The 18,451-nt window shown below is 39.2% G+C and overlaps 1 protein-coding gene across 2 annotated transcripts in view; it reads left to right on the top strand.

Moving 5' to 3' along the window:
• FIG4 (FIG4 phosphoinositide 5-phosphatase) overlaps window positions 1-18,451 on the top strand; it is a 139,869-nt gene that overhangs the window by 24,912 nt on the left and 96,506 nt on the right. The window contains exons 2-3 of one of the 2 annotated variants that reach the window (XM_061206764.1): window positions 12,685-12,783; window positions 14,547-14,670. In XM_061206764.1, coding sequence (XP_061062747.1) covers window positions 12,685-12,783; window positions 14,547-14,670 — 223 coding nt within the window. The remainder of the gene's footprint in view (window positions 1-12,684; window positions 12,784-14,546; window positions 14,671-18,451) is intronic. The other variant, XM_061206765.1, reaches the window with a different exon arrangement.

Raw genomic sequence — 18,451 nt, 5'->3', positions numbered from 1 at the left:
TGACTTTCCCAGAGCCTGTATTTTTTTCTTTCTTGATTTATGCTCTCATTTTGGTGGAGCACCTCCTTCAGTTGCTTCATGAGAAAGTGAAACTGTGTAACTCAGATTGGGACTTGAACCCACAGGCCGGGACTCGAATCCAGACAAAACCCAGGTTGGGACTTGAACCCACAGTCTTTTAACTGAGATCACACCCTGGTCTCAGGACTTAATGAAGCTCAGGTTCTTGATGTCTCATCGCAGAAAGAATTCAGGGAGAGACAAGTTGATAGGTAAGAAGTGGATTTATTTAGAGGGAAACACACTCCACAGACAGAGTGTGCGCCGTCTCAGAAGGCAAGAGAGGCACCAGGGTACAGGGTTGTCAGTTTAGGGGTGGATAATTTCATAGGCTAATGGGTAGGAGGAGTGTTCCAGCTATTTTGGGGAAGGGGTGGGGATTTCCAGGAATTGGGCCACCGCCCACTTTTTGACCTTTATGATCTTGGAACTGTCTTGGTGCTTGTGGGTGTGTCATTTAGCTTGCTGATGTGTTACAGTGCACGCATACTGAGGCTCAAGTCTAGTGGAAGTCGACTCATCTGCCATCCTGGACCTATTTGGTTCTAATCAGTTTATGTCATGTCCTCGAGCTATGTCATTCTTTTAAAGGTTGTGCCCTACCCCCTCCCTCCTGTTTCAAAAGGGTTCATGGACAGGAATTTTTTTGAGCCCATACATTTCTGAAAATGTCCTTATCCTACCCTCAGGTTTGATTGATAGGTTTAATATGGAATTAAAGATTGAAATTAATTTTCCCTTAAAAATTTGAAGGCATTATGTCCCTGTCTTCCACCTTCAGTGTTGCTGTGGAGACTTTCTAGTGTTCATTCATTCATTCATTTATTTATTTATGGCTGCGTTGGGCCTTTGTTGCTGTGTGCGGGCTTTCTCTAGTTGTGGCGAGCGGGGGCTACTCTTCGTTGCAGTGCACAGGCTTATTGCGGTGGCTTCTCTTGTTGCAGAGCATGGGCTCTAGGCATGCGGGCTTCAGTAGTGTGGCACGTGGGCTCAGCAGTTGTGCCTCGCAGGCTCAGTAGTTGTGGTGCACAGGCTTATTTGCTCCACGGCATGTGGGATCTTCCTGGACCAGGGCTCGAACCCGTGTCTCCTGCATTGGCAGGCGGATTCTTAACCACTGAGCCACCAGGGAAGTCCCAGTGTTGCACTATTCTTGATCTTTAGTTTGAAGCCTTTTTTTTCCTCTTTAGAAGCTGTGCTAGCTCCTTTTTAGCTTCAATTTTCTGAAATTTTACATTCCTACCTCCAGAGAGAAAAGATGCCACAAATTTCCATGCCTTTGGAGATTCTGTAGTATAAATTGGATTGCTTCTTGACTTCCCACTGCTTTCTTGGGCATGCTTTTCAGTTTCAAATGATTTTTTTGCTGCTACTTCACTCTTTCTCTTGCCCTTGGGGTTTATGTCTAAAAAAAATGACCATAAAAAACTATTATGATTTTCGTAAGGTTTCTGGGAGGAACAGAGGTGTTCACTCCTCTGTCTTTACCCGGAAGGCTACCCATTTGCTCTCCACCCAGCTCTGCTGTGGATTTTGCCCCTACTTCATGGTGACTGCCCCTTGCCCCTGGAACAGCCACTCACAAGCTCCTATTGTCAGACCCCCTGGACACTTCTCTGTCCTCATCTTTCTTGACCTCTCAGCAGCATTTGATGCGGCAGTGACCGCTCCCTTCTTTTCCAAATCATGTCCTCCCTTTGCTTTGATGGCTCCAGCTGTCCTGGGGTTTTTCCCAATCAGTGACCCTTCCTCTCAGTCTTCCCAGCAGGTTCCTTCTCCATATTCAGCCTCTAAATAATTTTATTTAGATTGCCTCGGGTTAGGGGTGTTTTTGTTTGTTTTTTGTGGTTTTTTTTTTTTTTTTTTTTTTTTGGCTACTTCACTTTAAATGCAGTTTATGTGCTGATGACACCCTCTGAGATCTCTCCTCTGAGCTCCAGACTCAGTTCCCACTTGATCCCTTTGGGAATGTTGTAAACAGAAATCTTGTTTTTCCTTCAAACCTGCTTCTTCTCCAGTCAAGCCTACATCTGTAAATGGCACCACCATGTAGCTAGTTGCTCATCAAGCAAAAGTAATTGGATTGATTACTCCTTCTTTCCCAATTTAATCCATTAGCAAGTTCTATGGCCAAAATCTATCTTCAATTTATCTTTGCCCTTAGGTGTCTAGCCCAGTGCCTGGCGCATATGAGACATTCACTGGTAAATGGCCAAGTGAATGATGTCAATAGGGAACCAGGAAAATTGGTGTTAAAAATGTGAACCTTTAAAAATGTTCTGAAAGACAGTCTTTGAAAGTAAAGGCAGAGGGACTGTTCTAGTTTAAAAGACATTTTTAAAAAAAGACCTGGGACTTCCCTGGTGGCGCAGTGGTTAAGAATCCGCCTGCTGATACAGGGGACACGGGTTCGAGCCCTGGTCCGGGAAGATCCCACATGCCATGGAGCAACTAAGCCTGTGCGCCACAGCTACTGAGCCTGCAAGCCACAACTACTGAGCCTGCGAGCCACAACTAGTGAAGCCCGTGTGCCTAGAGCCTGTGCTCCACAACAAGAGAAGCCACCGCAATGAGAAGCCCACGCACTGCAACGAAGAGTAGCCCCCACTCGCCACAACTAGAGAAAGCCTGCACGCAGCAACAAAGACCCAACTCAGCCAAAAATAAAATAAAAATATAAATAAATAAGACCTGGTAACCAGATGCAATGCAGGATCCTTGATTGAATTCCGTTTTGTTTTTTGTTTTTTAAGCCAGCTATTTGGGGAAATCTGATGGATTGTATATAGGTAATATTGTATCAGTGGAGTTATGATTATGTGGGAGTATGTCCTTGTTTTTAGGAAATACAAGTTGAGGTTTTTAGGGATGGTGTATTATGATACCTGCAACTGGTTTTTCACGTGGTTCAGAAGGAAAAAAAAGCTTATCTCAAGAAGGAAAGAGGGAGAAAACAAATGTAGCAAAACATTAACAATTGGTGAATCTAGGTGAGTGGTATATGGGTTTTCATTGTACTATTCTGTTCATTTTACTGTAGGTTTGAAAATCTTCAAAATAAAAAAATTAGAAAAATTCAGCAGTGGAGAAGAATTTAAGGAAAAGATAATTCAGGGCAATTTTTAAGCCCCAAAATGCTGAAATTCATTTTGAAGCATAATATTAAATATAATAAAGTCTAAGTATATATATAATTATAGAGCTGATTTATTTAACAAGATGGAAATAAAACCAAGTAGAAATAAGGCCTTTCTGGAAAAGTTACTTCTTAAAAATTTGGTGTGAAGGTTGATGGTGAACCGCCCACCAGAGGGCAGTGCAGGAGAGTGATTCTGTGCACAGCTGAGAGCTCTGGTTTTCTTTCTCACTCAACTGGATCCACAAGAGGTCGCTCTTCTCGGCACAAAACATTTTCAAGATTCTTAGACCACTTTAATAGAGAATGTGGTGCGTTTAATGTTGTCCCAGAGGTCCCTTGTCAAGATGCTATATATATATGCTCAAGTTCTGACCACCCCTTTGAGTTACTCATTGCTGAGTTCTCCCACGTGTAGGCACGATGCATGTGTTAATAAACTGTTTTTTTCTCCTTAAAAAAAAAAAAAATAGAGAATGTGGATAGTTGTACTGCTTTCCGTTTCTTTCTCCCCACTCCGATCTGCTTCTGAATTCTTTGGATTTTTGCCTTGGCCCTTCTGCTTCGTGGAGTAGACTTCATGCAAGGGTCTGGATAAGACGGGTGTAGATCTGCCCTCCTGTGTGTGCTCCAAAGGCCAATAGTGCATTTGCCCACTCGCATTCCAGGAATTATATCTGTCTTTTTATTACAAACTGCCAAATCATAGTCCTACTACAGTTCATCTTTAGATTCCCTAGGATCTATTGAAATTCTAGGAATTTCACTCAGGGATTTTACCTCTCTTAAAGCTGTGATGTGCCTCCTTTTACTGAATGGTTGACTTAAAAGGGCTGTCTTTCTGTGTAGGTAACCAAACAAGATGGGTTAGTATAAATGTTGTAGAAAGTTACCCAGCAGATTAAATGATTAGTCCGTGGTGAGTGGACTAATTTACCCAGTGCCTGTGGAACCAGATTGTGCTACTAGACTAGAATTAAAAACCACAGGGGTTAGGGGGTTAGCCCCAGACTCCTGAGCTGCTTATATTTAGGTGAAGGGGGCAGACGTGCCCCAAACAAATTTGGACAAGGTGCTCAGAGGAAGGGCTAAATTCAGATATAAGCAAAAGTTCTTTGGCGGGGGCAGGAGGAGGGGGAGGGTGTCATGTGCCCTATCTTGGCTCAGTACATCAGGTCCTGTCTAGAGGTCCTTCAAGGCCAAACTCAGCATCAGGACAATACCAGCCTCTCTGGCTAGCTTGCTCTGACCCTCCCCAAATGAGTGAAGTGCCCTTCCTGTGTTGTCATCACGTCCAGTTCAGACGTCTATTCAGGGTTGTGAATTTGCATGTTCATCTCTCCTGAGGACAAAGACTACTAATAGATTTGTGCATTTTCCCACTCTGGTTCCATTCCGGTCTTGCATATGCTTTTTTCCCTCTGGGGTATCTCTTTTTTCCTCTTTTTTGGGGATCTTTTTTTCAAATACAATGGCATAGACTTGCTGACATCTTAAAAAGTAAAGCAAAGAAAAGGAAGTAACACTCATTGAGTGCCTTCTTTGTGTTGAACACTATTCACTGTGTTAGGTGTTTTATGAGCATCTTCTCCTTTAATCTTGTTCCTCTAACAAACTCACCAAGCTTCTTCCCCTTTCAGGTCTTTGCACTTGCTATTTCCTTTCCTGGGAAGTGTTTATCCTCAAGTCCTCAAGAAGGTGGCTCCCTTTTCTGCTAACAAACATGTATAGTTTACAAACCATTCTTCTGAGGTTGATTTTATTAGGCTGGTGACCCTGCTCTCCTCTCAGGGGTGGGTAGGGTCTCAGGGAGGAATTTGCTGAGGTCAGCCCGAGAACGTCGGACTTCCTCCCTCTTGCTGTGTCCTTGCCCTTCTAGCTGCTTCCCCGGTGCATCCTGGTCACTGGATGTCTCAAATTAGTTTACTAATTTTTATTATAATTGCTTTATTTCTACCTCATGATAATTGGTACCGTCATCCAGACTTTACCTCTCCCTAGGAGATGAGGGATTCAGTATTTTGGTTAGCTTTCCCCTTAAGTCTGGGCTAAGCCATCATCTTTTTTTTTTTTTTTTTTTTTTTTTTTATTTTTTTATTTCTGAGATATACATTTTAAAGTAATAACTAGGATTATCACTTATAACATTATACCAGAACATATAAGATTTTTAGAAATTTCATGTAATGTCTGAAACATTTATATTAACATATTTCCATACAAATAACCGAATGAAAGTTTAGTATTAGTTGTTTTGTTTGTTTGTTTATACTGCAGGTTCTTATTAGTCATCCATTTTATACACATCAGTGTATACATGTCAATCCCAGTCGCCCAATTCAGCACACCACTATCCCCGCCCCACCGCAGTTGTCCCCCCTTGGTGTCCATATGTCTGTTCTCTACATCTGTGTCTCATCTTCTGCCCTGCAAACCGGCTCATCTGTACCATTTTTCTAGGTTCCACATACATGCGTTAATATACGATATTTGTTTTTCTCTTTCTGACTTACTTCACTCTGTATGACAGTCTCTAGATCCATCCACGTCTCAACAAATGACTCAATTTCGTTCCTTTTTATGGCTGAGTAATATTCCATTGTATATATGTACCACATCTTCTTTATCCATTCGTCTGTTGACGGGCATTGAGGTTGCTTCCATGACCTGGTTATTGTAAATAGTGCTGCAATGAACATTCGGGTGCATGTGTCTTTTTGAATTACGGTTTTCTCTGGGTATATGCCCAGTAGTGGGATTGCTGGGTCATATGGTAATTCTATTTTTAGTTTTTTAAGGAACCTCCATATTGTTCTCCATAGTGGCTGTATCAATTTACATTCCCACCAACAGTGCAAGAGGGTTCCCTTTTCTCCACACCCTCTCCAGCATTTGTTGTTTGTAGATTTTCTGATGATGCCCATTCTAACTGGTGTGAGGTGATACCTCATTGTAGTTTTGATTTGCATTTCTCTAATAATTAGTGATGTTGAGCATCTTTTCATGTGCTTCGTGGCCGTCTGTATGTCTTCTTTGGAGAAATGTCTATTTAGGTCTTCTGCCCATTTTTGGATTGGGGTGTTTGTTTCTTTAATATTGAGCTGAATGAGCTGTTTATATATTTTGGAGATTAATCCTTTGTCCGTTGATTCGTTTGCAAATATTTTCTCCCATTCTGAGGGTTGTCTTTTCGTCTTGTTTATGGTTTCCTTTGTTGTGCAAAAGCTTTGAAGTTTCATTAGGTCCCATTTGTTTATTTTTGTTTTTATTTCCATTACTCTAGGAGGTGGATCAAAAAAGATCTTGCTGTGATTTATGTCAAAGAGTGTTCTTCCTATGTTTTCCTCTAAGAGTTTTATAGTGTCCAGTCTTACATTTAGGTCTGTAATCCATTTTGAGTTTATTTTTGTGTATGGTGTTAGGGAGTATTCTAATTTCATTCTTTTACATGTAGCTGTCCAGTTTTCCCAGCACCACTTATTGAAGAGACTGTCTTTTCTCCATCGTATATCTTTGCCTCCTTTGTCATAGATTAGTTGACCATAGGTGCGTGGGTTTATCTCTGGGCTTTCTATCTTGTTCCATTGATCTATGTTTCTGTTTTTGTGCCAGTACCATATTGTCTTGATTACTGTAGCTTTGTAGTATAGTCTGAAGTCAGGGAGTCTGATTCCTCCAGCTCCGTTTTTTTCCCTCAAGACTGCTTTGGCTATTCGGGGTCTTTTGTGTCTCCATACAAATTTTAAGATGATTTTTTCTAGCTCCGTAAAAAATGCCATTGGTAATTTGATAGGGATTGCATTGAATCTGTAGATTGCTTTGGGTAGTATAGTCATTTTCACAATGTTGATTCTTCCAATCCAAGAACATGGTATATCTCTCCATCTGTTGGTATCATCTTTAATTTCTTTCATCAGTGTCTTATAGTTTTCTGCATACAGGTCTTTTGTCTCCCTAGGTAGGTTTATTCCTAGGTATTTTATTCTTTTTGTTGCAATGGTAAATGGGAGTGTTTCCATAATTTCTCTTTCAGATTTTTCACCATTAGTGTATAGGAATGCAAGAGATTTCTGTGCATTAATTTTGTATCCTGCAACTTTACCAAATTCATTGATTAGCTCTAGCAGTTTTCTGGTGGCAGTTTTAGGATTCTCTATGTATAGTATCATGTCATCTGCAAACAGTGACAGTTTTACTTCTTCTTTTCCAATTTGTATTCCTTTTATTTCTTTTTCTTCTCTGATTGCCGTGGCTAGGACTTCCAGAACTATGTTGAATAATAGTGGTGAGAGTGGACATCCTTGTCTCGTTCCTGATCTTAGAGGAAATGCTTTCAGTTTTTCACCATTGAGAATGATGTTTGCTGTGGGTTTGTCATATATGGCCTTTATTATGTTGAGGTAGGTTCCCTCTATGCCCACTTTCTGGAGAGTTTTTATCATAAATGGGTGTTGAATTTTGTCAAAAGCTTTTTCTGCATCTATTGAGATGATCATATGGTTTTTACTCTTCAATTTGTTAATATGGTGTATCACATTGATTGATTTGCGTATATTGAAGAATCCTTGCATCCCTGGGATAAATCCCACTTGATCGTGGTGTATGATCCTTTTAATGTGTTGTTGGATTCTGTTTGCTAGTATTTTGTTGAGGATTTTTGCATCTATATTCATCAGTGATATTGGTCTGTAATTTTCTTTTTTTGTAGTGTCTTTGTCTGGTTTTGGTATCAGGGTGATGGTGGCCTCATAGAATGAGTTTGGGAGTGTTCCTTCCTCTGCAATTTTTTGGAAGAGTTTGAGAAGGATAGGTGTTAGCTCTTCTCTAAATGTTTGATAGAATTCACCTGTGAAGCCATCTGGTCCTGGACTTTTGTTTGTTGGAAGATTTTTAATCACAGTTTCAATTTCATTACTTGTGATTGGTCTGTTCATATTTTCTGCTTCTTCCTGGTTCAGTCTTGGAAGGTTATACCTTTCTAAGAATTTGTCCATTTCTTCCAGGTTGTCCATTTTATTGGCATAAAGTTGCTTGTAGTAGTCTCTTAGGATGCTTTGTATTTCTGCGGTGTCTGTTGTAACTTCTCCTTTTTCATTTCTGATTTTATTGATTTGAGTCCTCTCCCTCTTTTTCTTGATGAGTCTGGCTAATGGCTTATCAATTTTGTTTATCTTCTCAAAGAACCAGCTTTTAGTTTTATTGATCTTTGCTATTGTTTTCTTTGTTTCTATTTCATTTATTTCTGCTCTGATCTTTATGATTTCTTTCCTTCTGCTAACTTTGGGTTTTGTTTGTTCTTCTTTCTCTAGTTTCTTTAGGTGTAAGGTTAGATTGTTTACTTGAGATTTTTCTTGTTTCTTTAGGTAGGCTTGTATAGCTATAAACTTCCCTCTTAGAACTGCTTTTGCAGCATCCCATAGGTTTTGGGTTGTCGTGTTTTCATTGTCATTTGTCTCTAGGTATTTTTTGATTTCCTCTTTGATTTCTTCAGTAATCTCTTGGTTATTTAGTAACGTATTGTTTAGCCTCCATGTGTTTGTGTTTTTTACGCTTTTTCCCCTGTAATTCATTTCTAATCTCATAGCGTTGTGGTCAGAAAAGATGCTTGATATGATTTCAATTTTCTTGAATTTACTGAGGCTTGATTTGTGACCCAAGATGTGATCTATCCTGGAGAATGTTCCGTGCGCACTTGAGAAGAACGTGTAATCTGCTGTTTTTGGATGGAATGTCCTATAAATATCAATTAAATCTATCTGGTCTATTGTGTCATTTAAAGCTTTTGTTTCCTTATTTATTTTCATTTTGGATGATCTGTCCATTGGTGTAAGTGAGGTGTTAAAGTCCCCCACTATTATTGTGTTACTATCAATTTCCTCTTTTATAGCTGTTAGCAATTGCCTTATGTAATGAGGTGCTCCTATGTTGGGTGCATATATATTTATAATTGTTATATCTTCTTCTTGGATTGATCCCTTGATCATTATGTAGTGTCCTTCCTTGTCTCTTGTAACATTCTTTATTTTAAAGTCTATTTTATCTGATATAAGTATAGCTACTCCAGCTTTCTTTTGATTTCCATTTGCATGGAATATCTTTTTCCATCCCCTCACTTTCAGTCTGTATGTGTCCCTAGGTCTAAAGTGGGTCTCTTGTAGACAGCATATATATGGGTCTTGTTTTTGTATCCATTCAGCAAGCCTGTGTCTTTTGGCTGGAGCATTTAATCCATTCACGTTTAAGGTAATTATCGATATGTATGTTCCTATGACCATTTTCTTAATTGTTTTGGGTTTGTTTTTGTAGGTCCTTTTCTTCTCTTGTGTTCCCCACTTAGAGAAGTTCGTTTAACATTTGTTGTAGAGCTGGTTTGGTGGTGCTGAATTCTCTTAGCTTTTGCTTGTCTGTAAAGCTTTTGATTTCTCCATCAAATCTAAATGAGATCCTTGCCGGGTAGAGTAATCTTGGTTGTAGGTTCTTCCCTTTCATCACTTTAAGTATATCGTGCCACTCCCTTCTGGCTTGTAGAGTTTCTGCTGAGAAATCAGCTGTTAACCTTATGGGAGTTCCCTTGTATGTTATTTGTCGTTTTTCCCTTGCTGCTTTCAATAATTTTTCTTTGTCTTTAATTTTTGCCACTTTGATTACTATGTGTCTCGGCGTGCTTCTCCTTGGGTTTATCCTGTATGGGACTCTCTGCGCTTCCTGGACTTGGGTGGCTATTTCCTTTCCCATGTTAGGGAAGTTTTCGACTATAATCTCTTCAAATATTTTCTCTGGTCCTTTCTCTCTCTCTTCTCCTTCTGGGACCCCTATAATACGAATGTTGTTGCGTTTAATGTTGTCCCAGAGGTCTCTTAGGCTGTCTTCATTTCTTTTCATTCTTTTTTCTTTAGTCTGTTCTGCAGCAGTGAATTCCACCATTCTGTCTTCCAGGTCACTTATCCGTTCTTCTGCCTCAGTTATTCTACTATTGATTCCTTCTAGTGTAGTTTTCATTTCAGTTATTGTATTGGTCATCTCTGTTTGTTTGTTCTTTAATTCTTCTAGGTCTTTGTTAATCATTTCTTGCATCTTCTCAATCTTTGCCTCCATTCTTATTCCAAGGTCCTGGATCATCTTCACTATCATTATTCTGAATTCTTTTTCTGGAAGGTTGCCTATCTCCACTTCATTTAGTTGTTTTTCTGGGGTTTTTTCTTGTTCCTTCATCTGGTATATAGCCCTCTGCCTTTTCATCTTGTCTATCTTTCTGTAAATGTGGTTTCTGTTCCACAGGCTGCAGGACTGTAGTTTTTCTTGCTTCTGCTGTCTGCCCTCTGGTGGTTGAGGCTATCTAAGAGGCTTGATGGGAGGCTCTGGAGGTGGGTAGAGCTGACTGTTGCTGTGGCGGTCAGAGCTCTGTAAAACTTTAATCCACTTGACTGTTGATGGGTGGGGCTGGGTTCCCTCCCTGTTGGTTGTTTTGCCTGAGGCAACCCAACACTGGAGCCTACCCGGGCTCTTTGGTGGGGCTAATGGCAGACTCTGGGAGGGCTCACGCCAAGGAGTACTTCCCAGAACCTCCGCTGCCAGTGTCCTTGTCCCCACGGTGAAACAGAGCCAGCCCCCGCCTCTGCAGGAGACCCCCCCAACACCAGCAGTTATGTCTGGTTCAGTCTCTCCCAGGGTCACTGCTCCTTCCCCTGGGTCCCGATGCACACACTATTTTGTGTACGCCCTCCAAGAGTGGGTTCTCTGTTTCCCCCAGTCCTGTCGAAGTCCTGCAATCAATTCCCACTAGGCTTCAAAGTCTGATTCTCTGTGAATTCCTCCTCCCATTGCCAGACCCCCAGGTTGGGAAGCCTGACGTGGGGCTCAGAACTTTCACTCCAGTGGGTGGACTTCTGTGGTATAAGTGCTCGCCAGTCTGTGAGTCACCCACCCAGCAGTTATGGGATTTGATTTTACTCTGATTGCGCCCCTCCTACCGTCTAACTGTGGCTTCTCCTCTGTCCTTGGACATGGGGTATCCTCCTTGGTGAAGTCCAGTGTCCTCCTGTCGATGATTGTCCAGCAGCCAGTTGTGATTCTGGTGTTCTCGCAAGAGGGAGTGAGAGCACGTCCTTCTACTCCGCCATCTTGGTTAATCCTCTCTCAATTTTTCTTTTGAAGATTTTCATGTTAGAAAAATACAGATGGATCAAGAAGTTCAATCCCCGGGTCTCTCCACTAAATGTTAGAAACTCCCCACCCTCACTCTTCCTCAGCTGGAGTTCCTTCTTCAAGGCACTAAGCCATCATCTTTTAACATAGAGTTTTGTTCTTTATAATCTGGAAGTCTAGGTCAGATCTTTATGAACAGATATATACTTAATAATTTAAAAATCCATCTGTTTCTACAGATTTAGCATTAAAACAATATAACCAAGTGCTTATATTCTGTTATACATATCTTCTGTTATAAATTCTTACTTTACAAAATCTTCCCCATCCTTTGAGGCTCAATTCAAGTCTTAACTCCTCTGACGTTTTCTGCATCTGTAGTATCCAACATTAATCTTTCCTGCTCTGAGATCCTGTGGTCTACATACTTCAGTTTGGCCATTAATCTAGAGAATCTTATTTGTTATTTAATTGCTTTGTGTATCTGTATCTTATGTGACCTATGAGATGGTTAGATGCCAGTTGATGGTGGCAATGTGTTCTCAATTTTTGCAGTGTTGAAAAAGTGTCACTTCAAAGGACTTTTTTGAAGCAAAATATCTTTAAATAATTTATTTTTCCTAATGGAGTTTTACTTATTTTCTTAAACACAATTCAAAACTTACTCATCTGGTTTAGGTTTTCTTAAAAGCATTTTCTTTGAATGTAGAATGATTATTTTTCTGTATTTTTGCACACACTGCAAGGAAGTGTGTCAGGAAAGAAAGAATACTAATTATTTCCTATAGCTTATCTATAAAAAGCCATTTGGGAAAGTACACTCATTTTAATCTTTTATAGAACTTAGGGGTGGATTTTTATAGTTGTTATACTAAAGTCATTTTTAGTCTTCTACAGAAAATTTGTAAGGATTTATTTGATTAAAATGTCAATATTTGATATTGATTTATATCAATTAGCTATAATTGTCTAAGCATTCCTAATTATATGTTGAGCTTTCTAATTCTTACCAGAGCTGCTGCTTCCTGGTAAAGTTTAAACATCAGTCTTCAATCAGTTAGGTTAATCTCTGTATGATATAATTAAATTCATCTGACCTGGTTACTGGGTACATTTTAAATATCAGACTGATGCTTATCATGACACCACTACGAATATTTCAATTTTAAAGTTGACCTTTTAGAACCAGCCTTTCTTTAATCTGCCAGATATACTTAACAGAAATATTTCTTTTAAAAAGTAACCTGACTTTACTGTATTTAATTTAAAAAACTAAAGTGACTATAAAATGTGTATAAGGCCAACTGCCTTAAAAAACTAATGACATTTCTTTTTATTTATAGAGATACTTTCTAGTTGGGAGCAATCATGCAGAAACAAAATATCGTGTTTTGAAAATTGATAGAACAGAACCAAAAGATTTGGTAATAATTGATGATAGGGTAAGTATCTTGAAAACCTGAATACAAACAGAAACTTTCGTACTTGTTGTTTACAGGATATGAAATATCCTTACAGCTTCTAGTGATATATACTTTTTTTTATCATACATCTAAAAATTACAATTTTTCATGGTTGGCTAGAATTTGAATCTCTTATCTGGTTTCTAGAAATTACTGATGTTGGAAAGTATGCCAGAATTACACTTTGTCCCTCATTTTGATTTGTTTTACAAAGCAAACTCTTTGGATAAGATAATGAATATATTTTCTTAAAGGGGTGCCATTTTAAGGATTCAATATAACTCTTAATATTTCATCCACCAAAGAGATTATTTATTACTCTGCTTTAATATGAAGTTACTTGAAGTCACAAAGGACTGGTAGGGTCTTTTCTGATCACTTGCTGGAGAAATGTTAAGCTATTCTTATCCAGATGTTATATTATCCAGAGTTGGAAATACAGACTTAATTCAGGTGGCACAAAAATATGAGGCTTTTAGTCAAAAGAGAAATACAATAAGGTGGAATTGAAGAGTTAATTTTAACTCTCAAATGAGAGCAGCTAACTAACCCTTTGTATTGAGGTTCCTGTCTGTGAATATTTCTGAATCCATGTAGATTCCTGGTTTTTCAAATATGTTAGTAGCTACAGTTTGGAAGCCATTTTACATAAGCTCTTTGCAAAGCTATTTTCTATGTTATAATAATTTTAGATAAATTGTATTTTGTGACTTCCTATACTCCTGGGCGTCGTGGTTCCTATCCCATCCCCAACACACGCACCATCTGGGAGTTTTTATTAATATAATGTAATGATTCTTGGCTTTCTTTGGGGGTAGGAGTGGTTGATCAGGGATCTCTGAGAATCTAAGGAAAGCTATGGGCCTTCTCATAAAAATGCACATATGCACGTTTAACCAAAACTTTGCGTACAATTTTAAGGGGTTTATAGATTTCTTGAAACTTGTCTGTGGATACCTTAAATCTCTGAATCTCTGTCCAGAAGATAAGGTTTTGATACACCTTTTTAGTACAGCAGCCTGGGATCCAGGAACCACCCTTAACTGCTAACGTTAAAGAATTTGTTGGCTTTAATAAAAAGAAACGAAATTGAGTTATTTGTAGTGACGTGGATAGACCTAGAGACTGTCATACAGAGTGAAGTCAGTCAGAAAGAGAAAAACAAATACCGTATGGTAACACATATATATATGGAATCTAAAAAAAAAAAAAACGGTGCTGAAGAACCTAGGGGCAGGACAGGAATAAAGACGAAGAGGTAGAGAATGGACTTGAGGACACGGGGAGGGGGGAGGGTAAGCTGGGACGAAGTGAGAGAGTGGCATGGACATATATACACTACCAAATATAAAACAGATAGCTAGTGGGAAGCAGCCGCATAGCACAGGGAGATCAGCTTGGTGCTTTGTGACCACCTAGAGGGGTGGGACAGGGAGGATGGGACGTAGACGCAAGAGGGAGGAGATGTGGGGATATATGTATATGTATAGCTGATTCACTTTGTTATAAAGCAGAAACTAACACACCATTGTAAAGCAATTATACTCCAGTAAAGATGTTAAAAAAAAAAAAAAGAATTTGTTGGCTTTTTAAAATTGTAGCTTAGTCCTGCACTATTATATATACTTCTCTGAAATAGCTAATGATGTAAAGCTGTAGGCAACTTCTTATTTTCAAGGGTAAATAAATAATGAACCTAAAAAGCGAGCACAACCTTACAGATTAAATTTGCTTATTTCTAGCATGTATATACTCAGCAAGAAGTGCGAGAACTTCTTGGCCGCTTGGATCTAGGAAATAGGACAAAGATGGGACAGAAAGGATCATCCGGGTTATTTCGAGCTGTTTCAGCTTTTGGTGTTGTAGGTAAGAATCATGCCTCCCTCTTACTACCTCTTTTTTTTTTTTTTTCCTACATAGACTCCTTGAAGATAGTTTGCAAGGCTTATCTTTATATAGGTTTATAAATATGACCCATCCTCTGTGGCTTTGGTTGTTTAAAACTGAATTATCTATCAGCCAAGTATCAAACAGCCTTTATATAGCATCTGCTATGTGCTTAGGACTGTGTTCAGTTTCGTGTAGGACAGGAACAAATGTAGCGATGGTTTGGACCTTTAAGGAGTCTGTCTTGTCAAGGAATGAAAAAGTAAAAATTGGATTGGATTGTAAACATCAGCTGGAAAAACAGATACAGGTAAAACCAGCTTTTAAGTTAAGAGGAATTTCTCCCAAGGACATGCTACAGTGTAAAGTGTCATAACCCCTTTCTCTGAATGACAGCTGCTTTCTTACTCACTGAGAAACTTTGTTCTCTAAAATCACAGACTATCAGAAACTTTGCTCTTTAAAATTGTGTCAGTAAGAGAAAACATGCCCCTCTTGCCTGGATGAGCTAAGTCATTTTGATGCAGAGAAGCAGCCTCGATTGACAACTCCTGCAGAGTTTCAGATAAGGGATTTCTGGACACAGCAGTCTATAGCTCTGCTAACTTTATTGCTTTCAAAGAAATGAGACCACGAGTCTGCTTCACAATCTAGACTTGATGTTTATCTCTTTACATACAGTCTTGCTTTGGTTTGAGTCTCTTTGTTTAAATTTTACCTAATCGTGTCCCCAAATCCTATAATAACGCCTTTATTTATTCATGAACAAATATAGAAATGGCCTTGGCCTTTAAGGAGTCTGTGGTCTGGCTTGTGGGGCATTTGTGAGATGCCCCACAGTTCTTCTGGTGCGTTGTCCTTAGTGGGTCAGTAAATCTGTCTTTGTTCTACCATGGGTTTGTCCCGGGGAGTCTTAAGATGATTGGACTAGGATGGGGGACAAAACCCAGTGCATGTGAAAACAACTCCAGGATTGGAATTAAGAGCCCAGCTGTGTAGTCAAAGGTAAATGGTATTGGAGATTACATAAGAGGTAGACTTCTTGGACCTGGCATGACAAGGAAAGATTTCCTGAAGAAGATGAGATAGGCTGGACCCTGGAGGAGAAGCAAGATTTGGATGGATGTGGGCAAGGGAGGAGAGAGCTCCAGTAGGGGCAACAGCAGAGGTGCGGGCATGAAGATGCCCATCGGTCCTGGGATGCTGGCAAGTAGTTGGGTGAGGCCAGGTCACTGGGACCTTGGAAGCCAAGCAGAGGGCAGTTGTATCTCAGCTTCCCTGTTGGCAGAGTCTTATTTCGAGTCTATTTTTTTTTTTAACACTTACAAAATTATCTCTCTGCTTCTTAAACCTACTGGACTGTATGCAATATTGACTGAGTGATTGGTATCTATAGATATTAACAAAATTAATATGGTCTGAACTGTGCTATATAGTTTCATATTCTCTTATGTTCATTTTCTGATTAGTGCTTTCTATTTGGTGACCCTATATTTGTTGAGACTTTGATTATGCATATTCCACTGTATTTGAAGTTCATTTTTCTCGGTGTGCTCTCATAGCCCTTCATGTGTAATCCATTTAGGTGCATTTTGTGCCTTAGGTGGTTGCCAAGGAAGGTTGAGAGTGGTAGGCATGATTGGTTTCTTCTCCATAGGACTGGCCCCTTCTCTGTACATTCTGCTCAGTCTTGACAAATCCCTTGAGGTTTCATGTTTAATGGGTACCTGTTTGTGGGCGTGTGCATGTCGGTGTATGTCATGTGAGTTCATGTGTTTAAATTCCATACATTCCATATGTGTTAAATTCCACTTTAAGTGTTATTTATATGTTAAAGAAAAAAAACTTGTAAGTAAAATGTGTCTTAAATACAGTAGGCTTAATTAGTTACTTAATAGGTTAAATTCATTCCTTTAAATGCTGATACTTTATTACAGCTTTTTAAAATGGAAATTTCCTGAAGTGTATGTAATATTGAATGCCTCATTAGCCAGGGTTAATTATTCAAAATTGAACCTTCCTTGATGATTAAGTATAACGAATTGAAGATCAGTTATTGAACTATGTTAAAAATAGCTGCCCTTGGATGTTCTGGAGTTGTATTGGGCAGTTTGCCTTTACACTAAGTGGCCTCTAGATGCTGTACTGTGTTCTTGTAATGGTACTTTCATCATTCTTCATTGTTCTGGGCATATTTGCTTTTAGCAATATTCCTTGCCTCATTTTATTTTATTTTATTTTATTTTGAATTTTATTTTATTTATTTTTATACAGCAGGTTCTTATTAGTTATCTATTTTATACATATTAGTGTCCATATGTCAATCCCAATCTCCCAATTCCTCCTTGCCTCATTTTAAATCTGTTGATAACTAAGCTTGTAAAACCAAAGCTTTATTTTAATCAATTGATAACCAAGTTTATAACCAGATACTCATTTTATACACAAGTATTAGTTAATAAACTTTGGGTAAGGGCTGAAGGTGTCTCCATGTTTCTCTTAGGTGGCATTCTCAGGTATTGTGATAGCAATTTCTCTCACAATTTGAGACCTCTTTGAGACTGTCCTTGGATGGTGAAGTAACTAAAAGACTAACCTACCAATAAAGTGACACAGTAATGTACTAAGTAAGCATTTGTTATCATCAGGGCAGTGCACTTTATGTATTCTAGTTCAACCATGTAAATAAAGCTTAGAATCTTTAAGAGTAAATAGGGAGTAAATAAAAGGCTATGATTTGTCTAGTACTGCCTTAGAAATAATGAGGGCTACTGAAATAGCAAAACACAAAATGCTTATCTTTGAAAAATGTGTAGTCTGGTTGTCAAAATAATACATGTGTGAAAGGACTAGAATGGTTGTCTTCTGTGACTGAAATGTTTTCTCTCAACTTTTTCAGCATGCCTAATTTGTGAATAGTACTTTGGCTGGGATGTTTTGGACTGTTATCGTGGTTAATTTAATTCACAATCTATAAGAATCTAGAGCAGTGCTTCTCAACTATCTGTAGTAAAGGACCAATTTTTTTCCAGAAATGTGTCACAGACCAACACAGGATCCTACTGTGCATAGCTTGTCTTCAGCTTGGGCCACATGTGACTCATCACATAAGTTCAGTAATACCCAAACTAGTCTTGCCTGTTCAAGGCAAGTTCGTTGATCATGAACTCAGATGTTTCTAAACCCTTACTTTCAATTTGTTTACTTGTCTTTTCGTGGGCTGGTACCGAAAGCTCAGGGACCATCACTGGTCCCCAGACATGGATTGATCCTGTCCTGTAGCTACCTTGCCCATTTCTGACCTACTCCATTGTTTGGCAGCCAGCAGGAGGCTTGGGAGACCACTGGATGGGATCATGAGCATCCCTCACAAAGTTGTTTTATCTGGTCCTGGGGCACTCGGATGGAGTCGGTGGCTGGTGGCCTGTAGTCCTTACTACTCTCAGCTCTGTGACCATCCAGCCCCTTTTGATATATGTCCTTTTCTGCCTGTGTCACCTGTCAGAAGATACTCTTGTAAGCTGCTAGTACAGTGTGTCATTATAGCAGACTAAGTGATGGACTCAGTTGTTCTTTAAAGCAACACCCTTAGAAATAGATTGCAGATCCAAGATATAGGGAAAACAACAATAAAGTGTGAGCCTCAGACTAGTAAGGGAACAGTAGATTTGGTGTTAGAGAGTCACTTTGGTCCCTTGTGGTTTTTGATACTTCTCTGCCAGAGTGCTGTTCTCCCTGAAGGCTTTTAAGATAGTGACTA

Source organism: Eubalaena glacialis, chromosome 12 (genome assembly GCF_028564815.1).
Source record: "Eubalaena glacialis isolate mEubGla1 chromosome 12, mEubGla1.1.hap2.+ XY, whole genome shotgun sequence".
Lineage (NCBI taxonomy): Eukaryota > Metazoa > Chordata > Mammalia > Artiodactyla > Balaenidae > Eubalaena > Eubalaena glacialis.
This window is presented reverse-complemented; position numbering and strand designations above follow the sequence as displayed.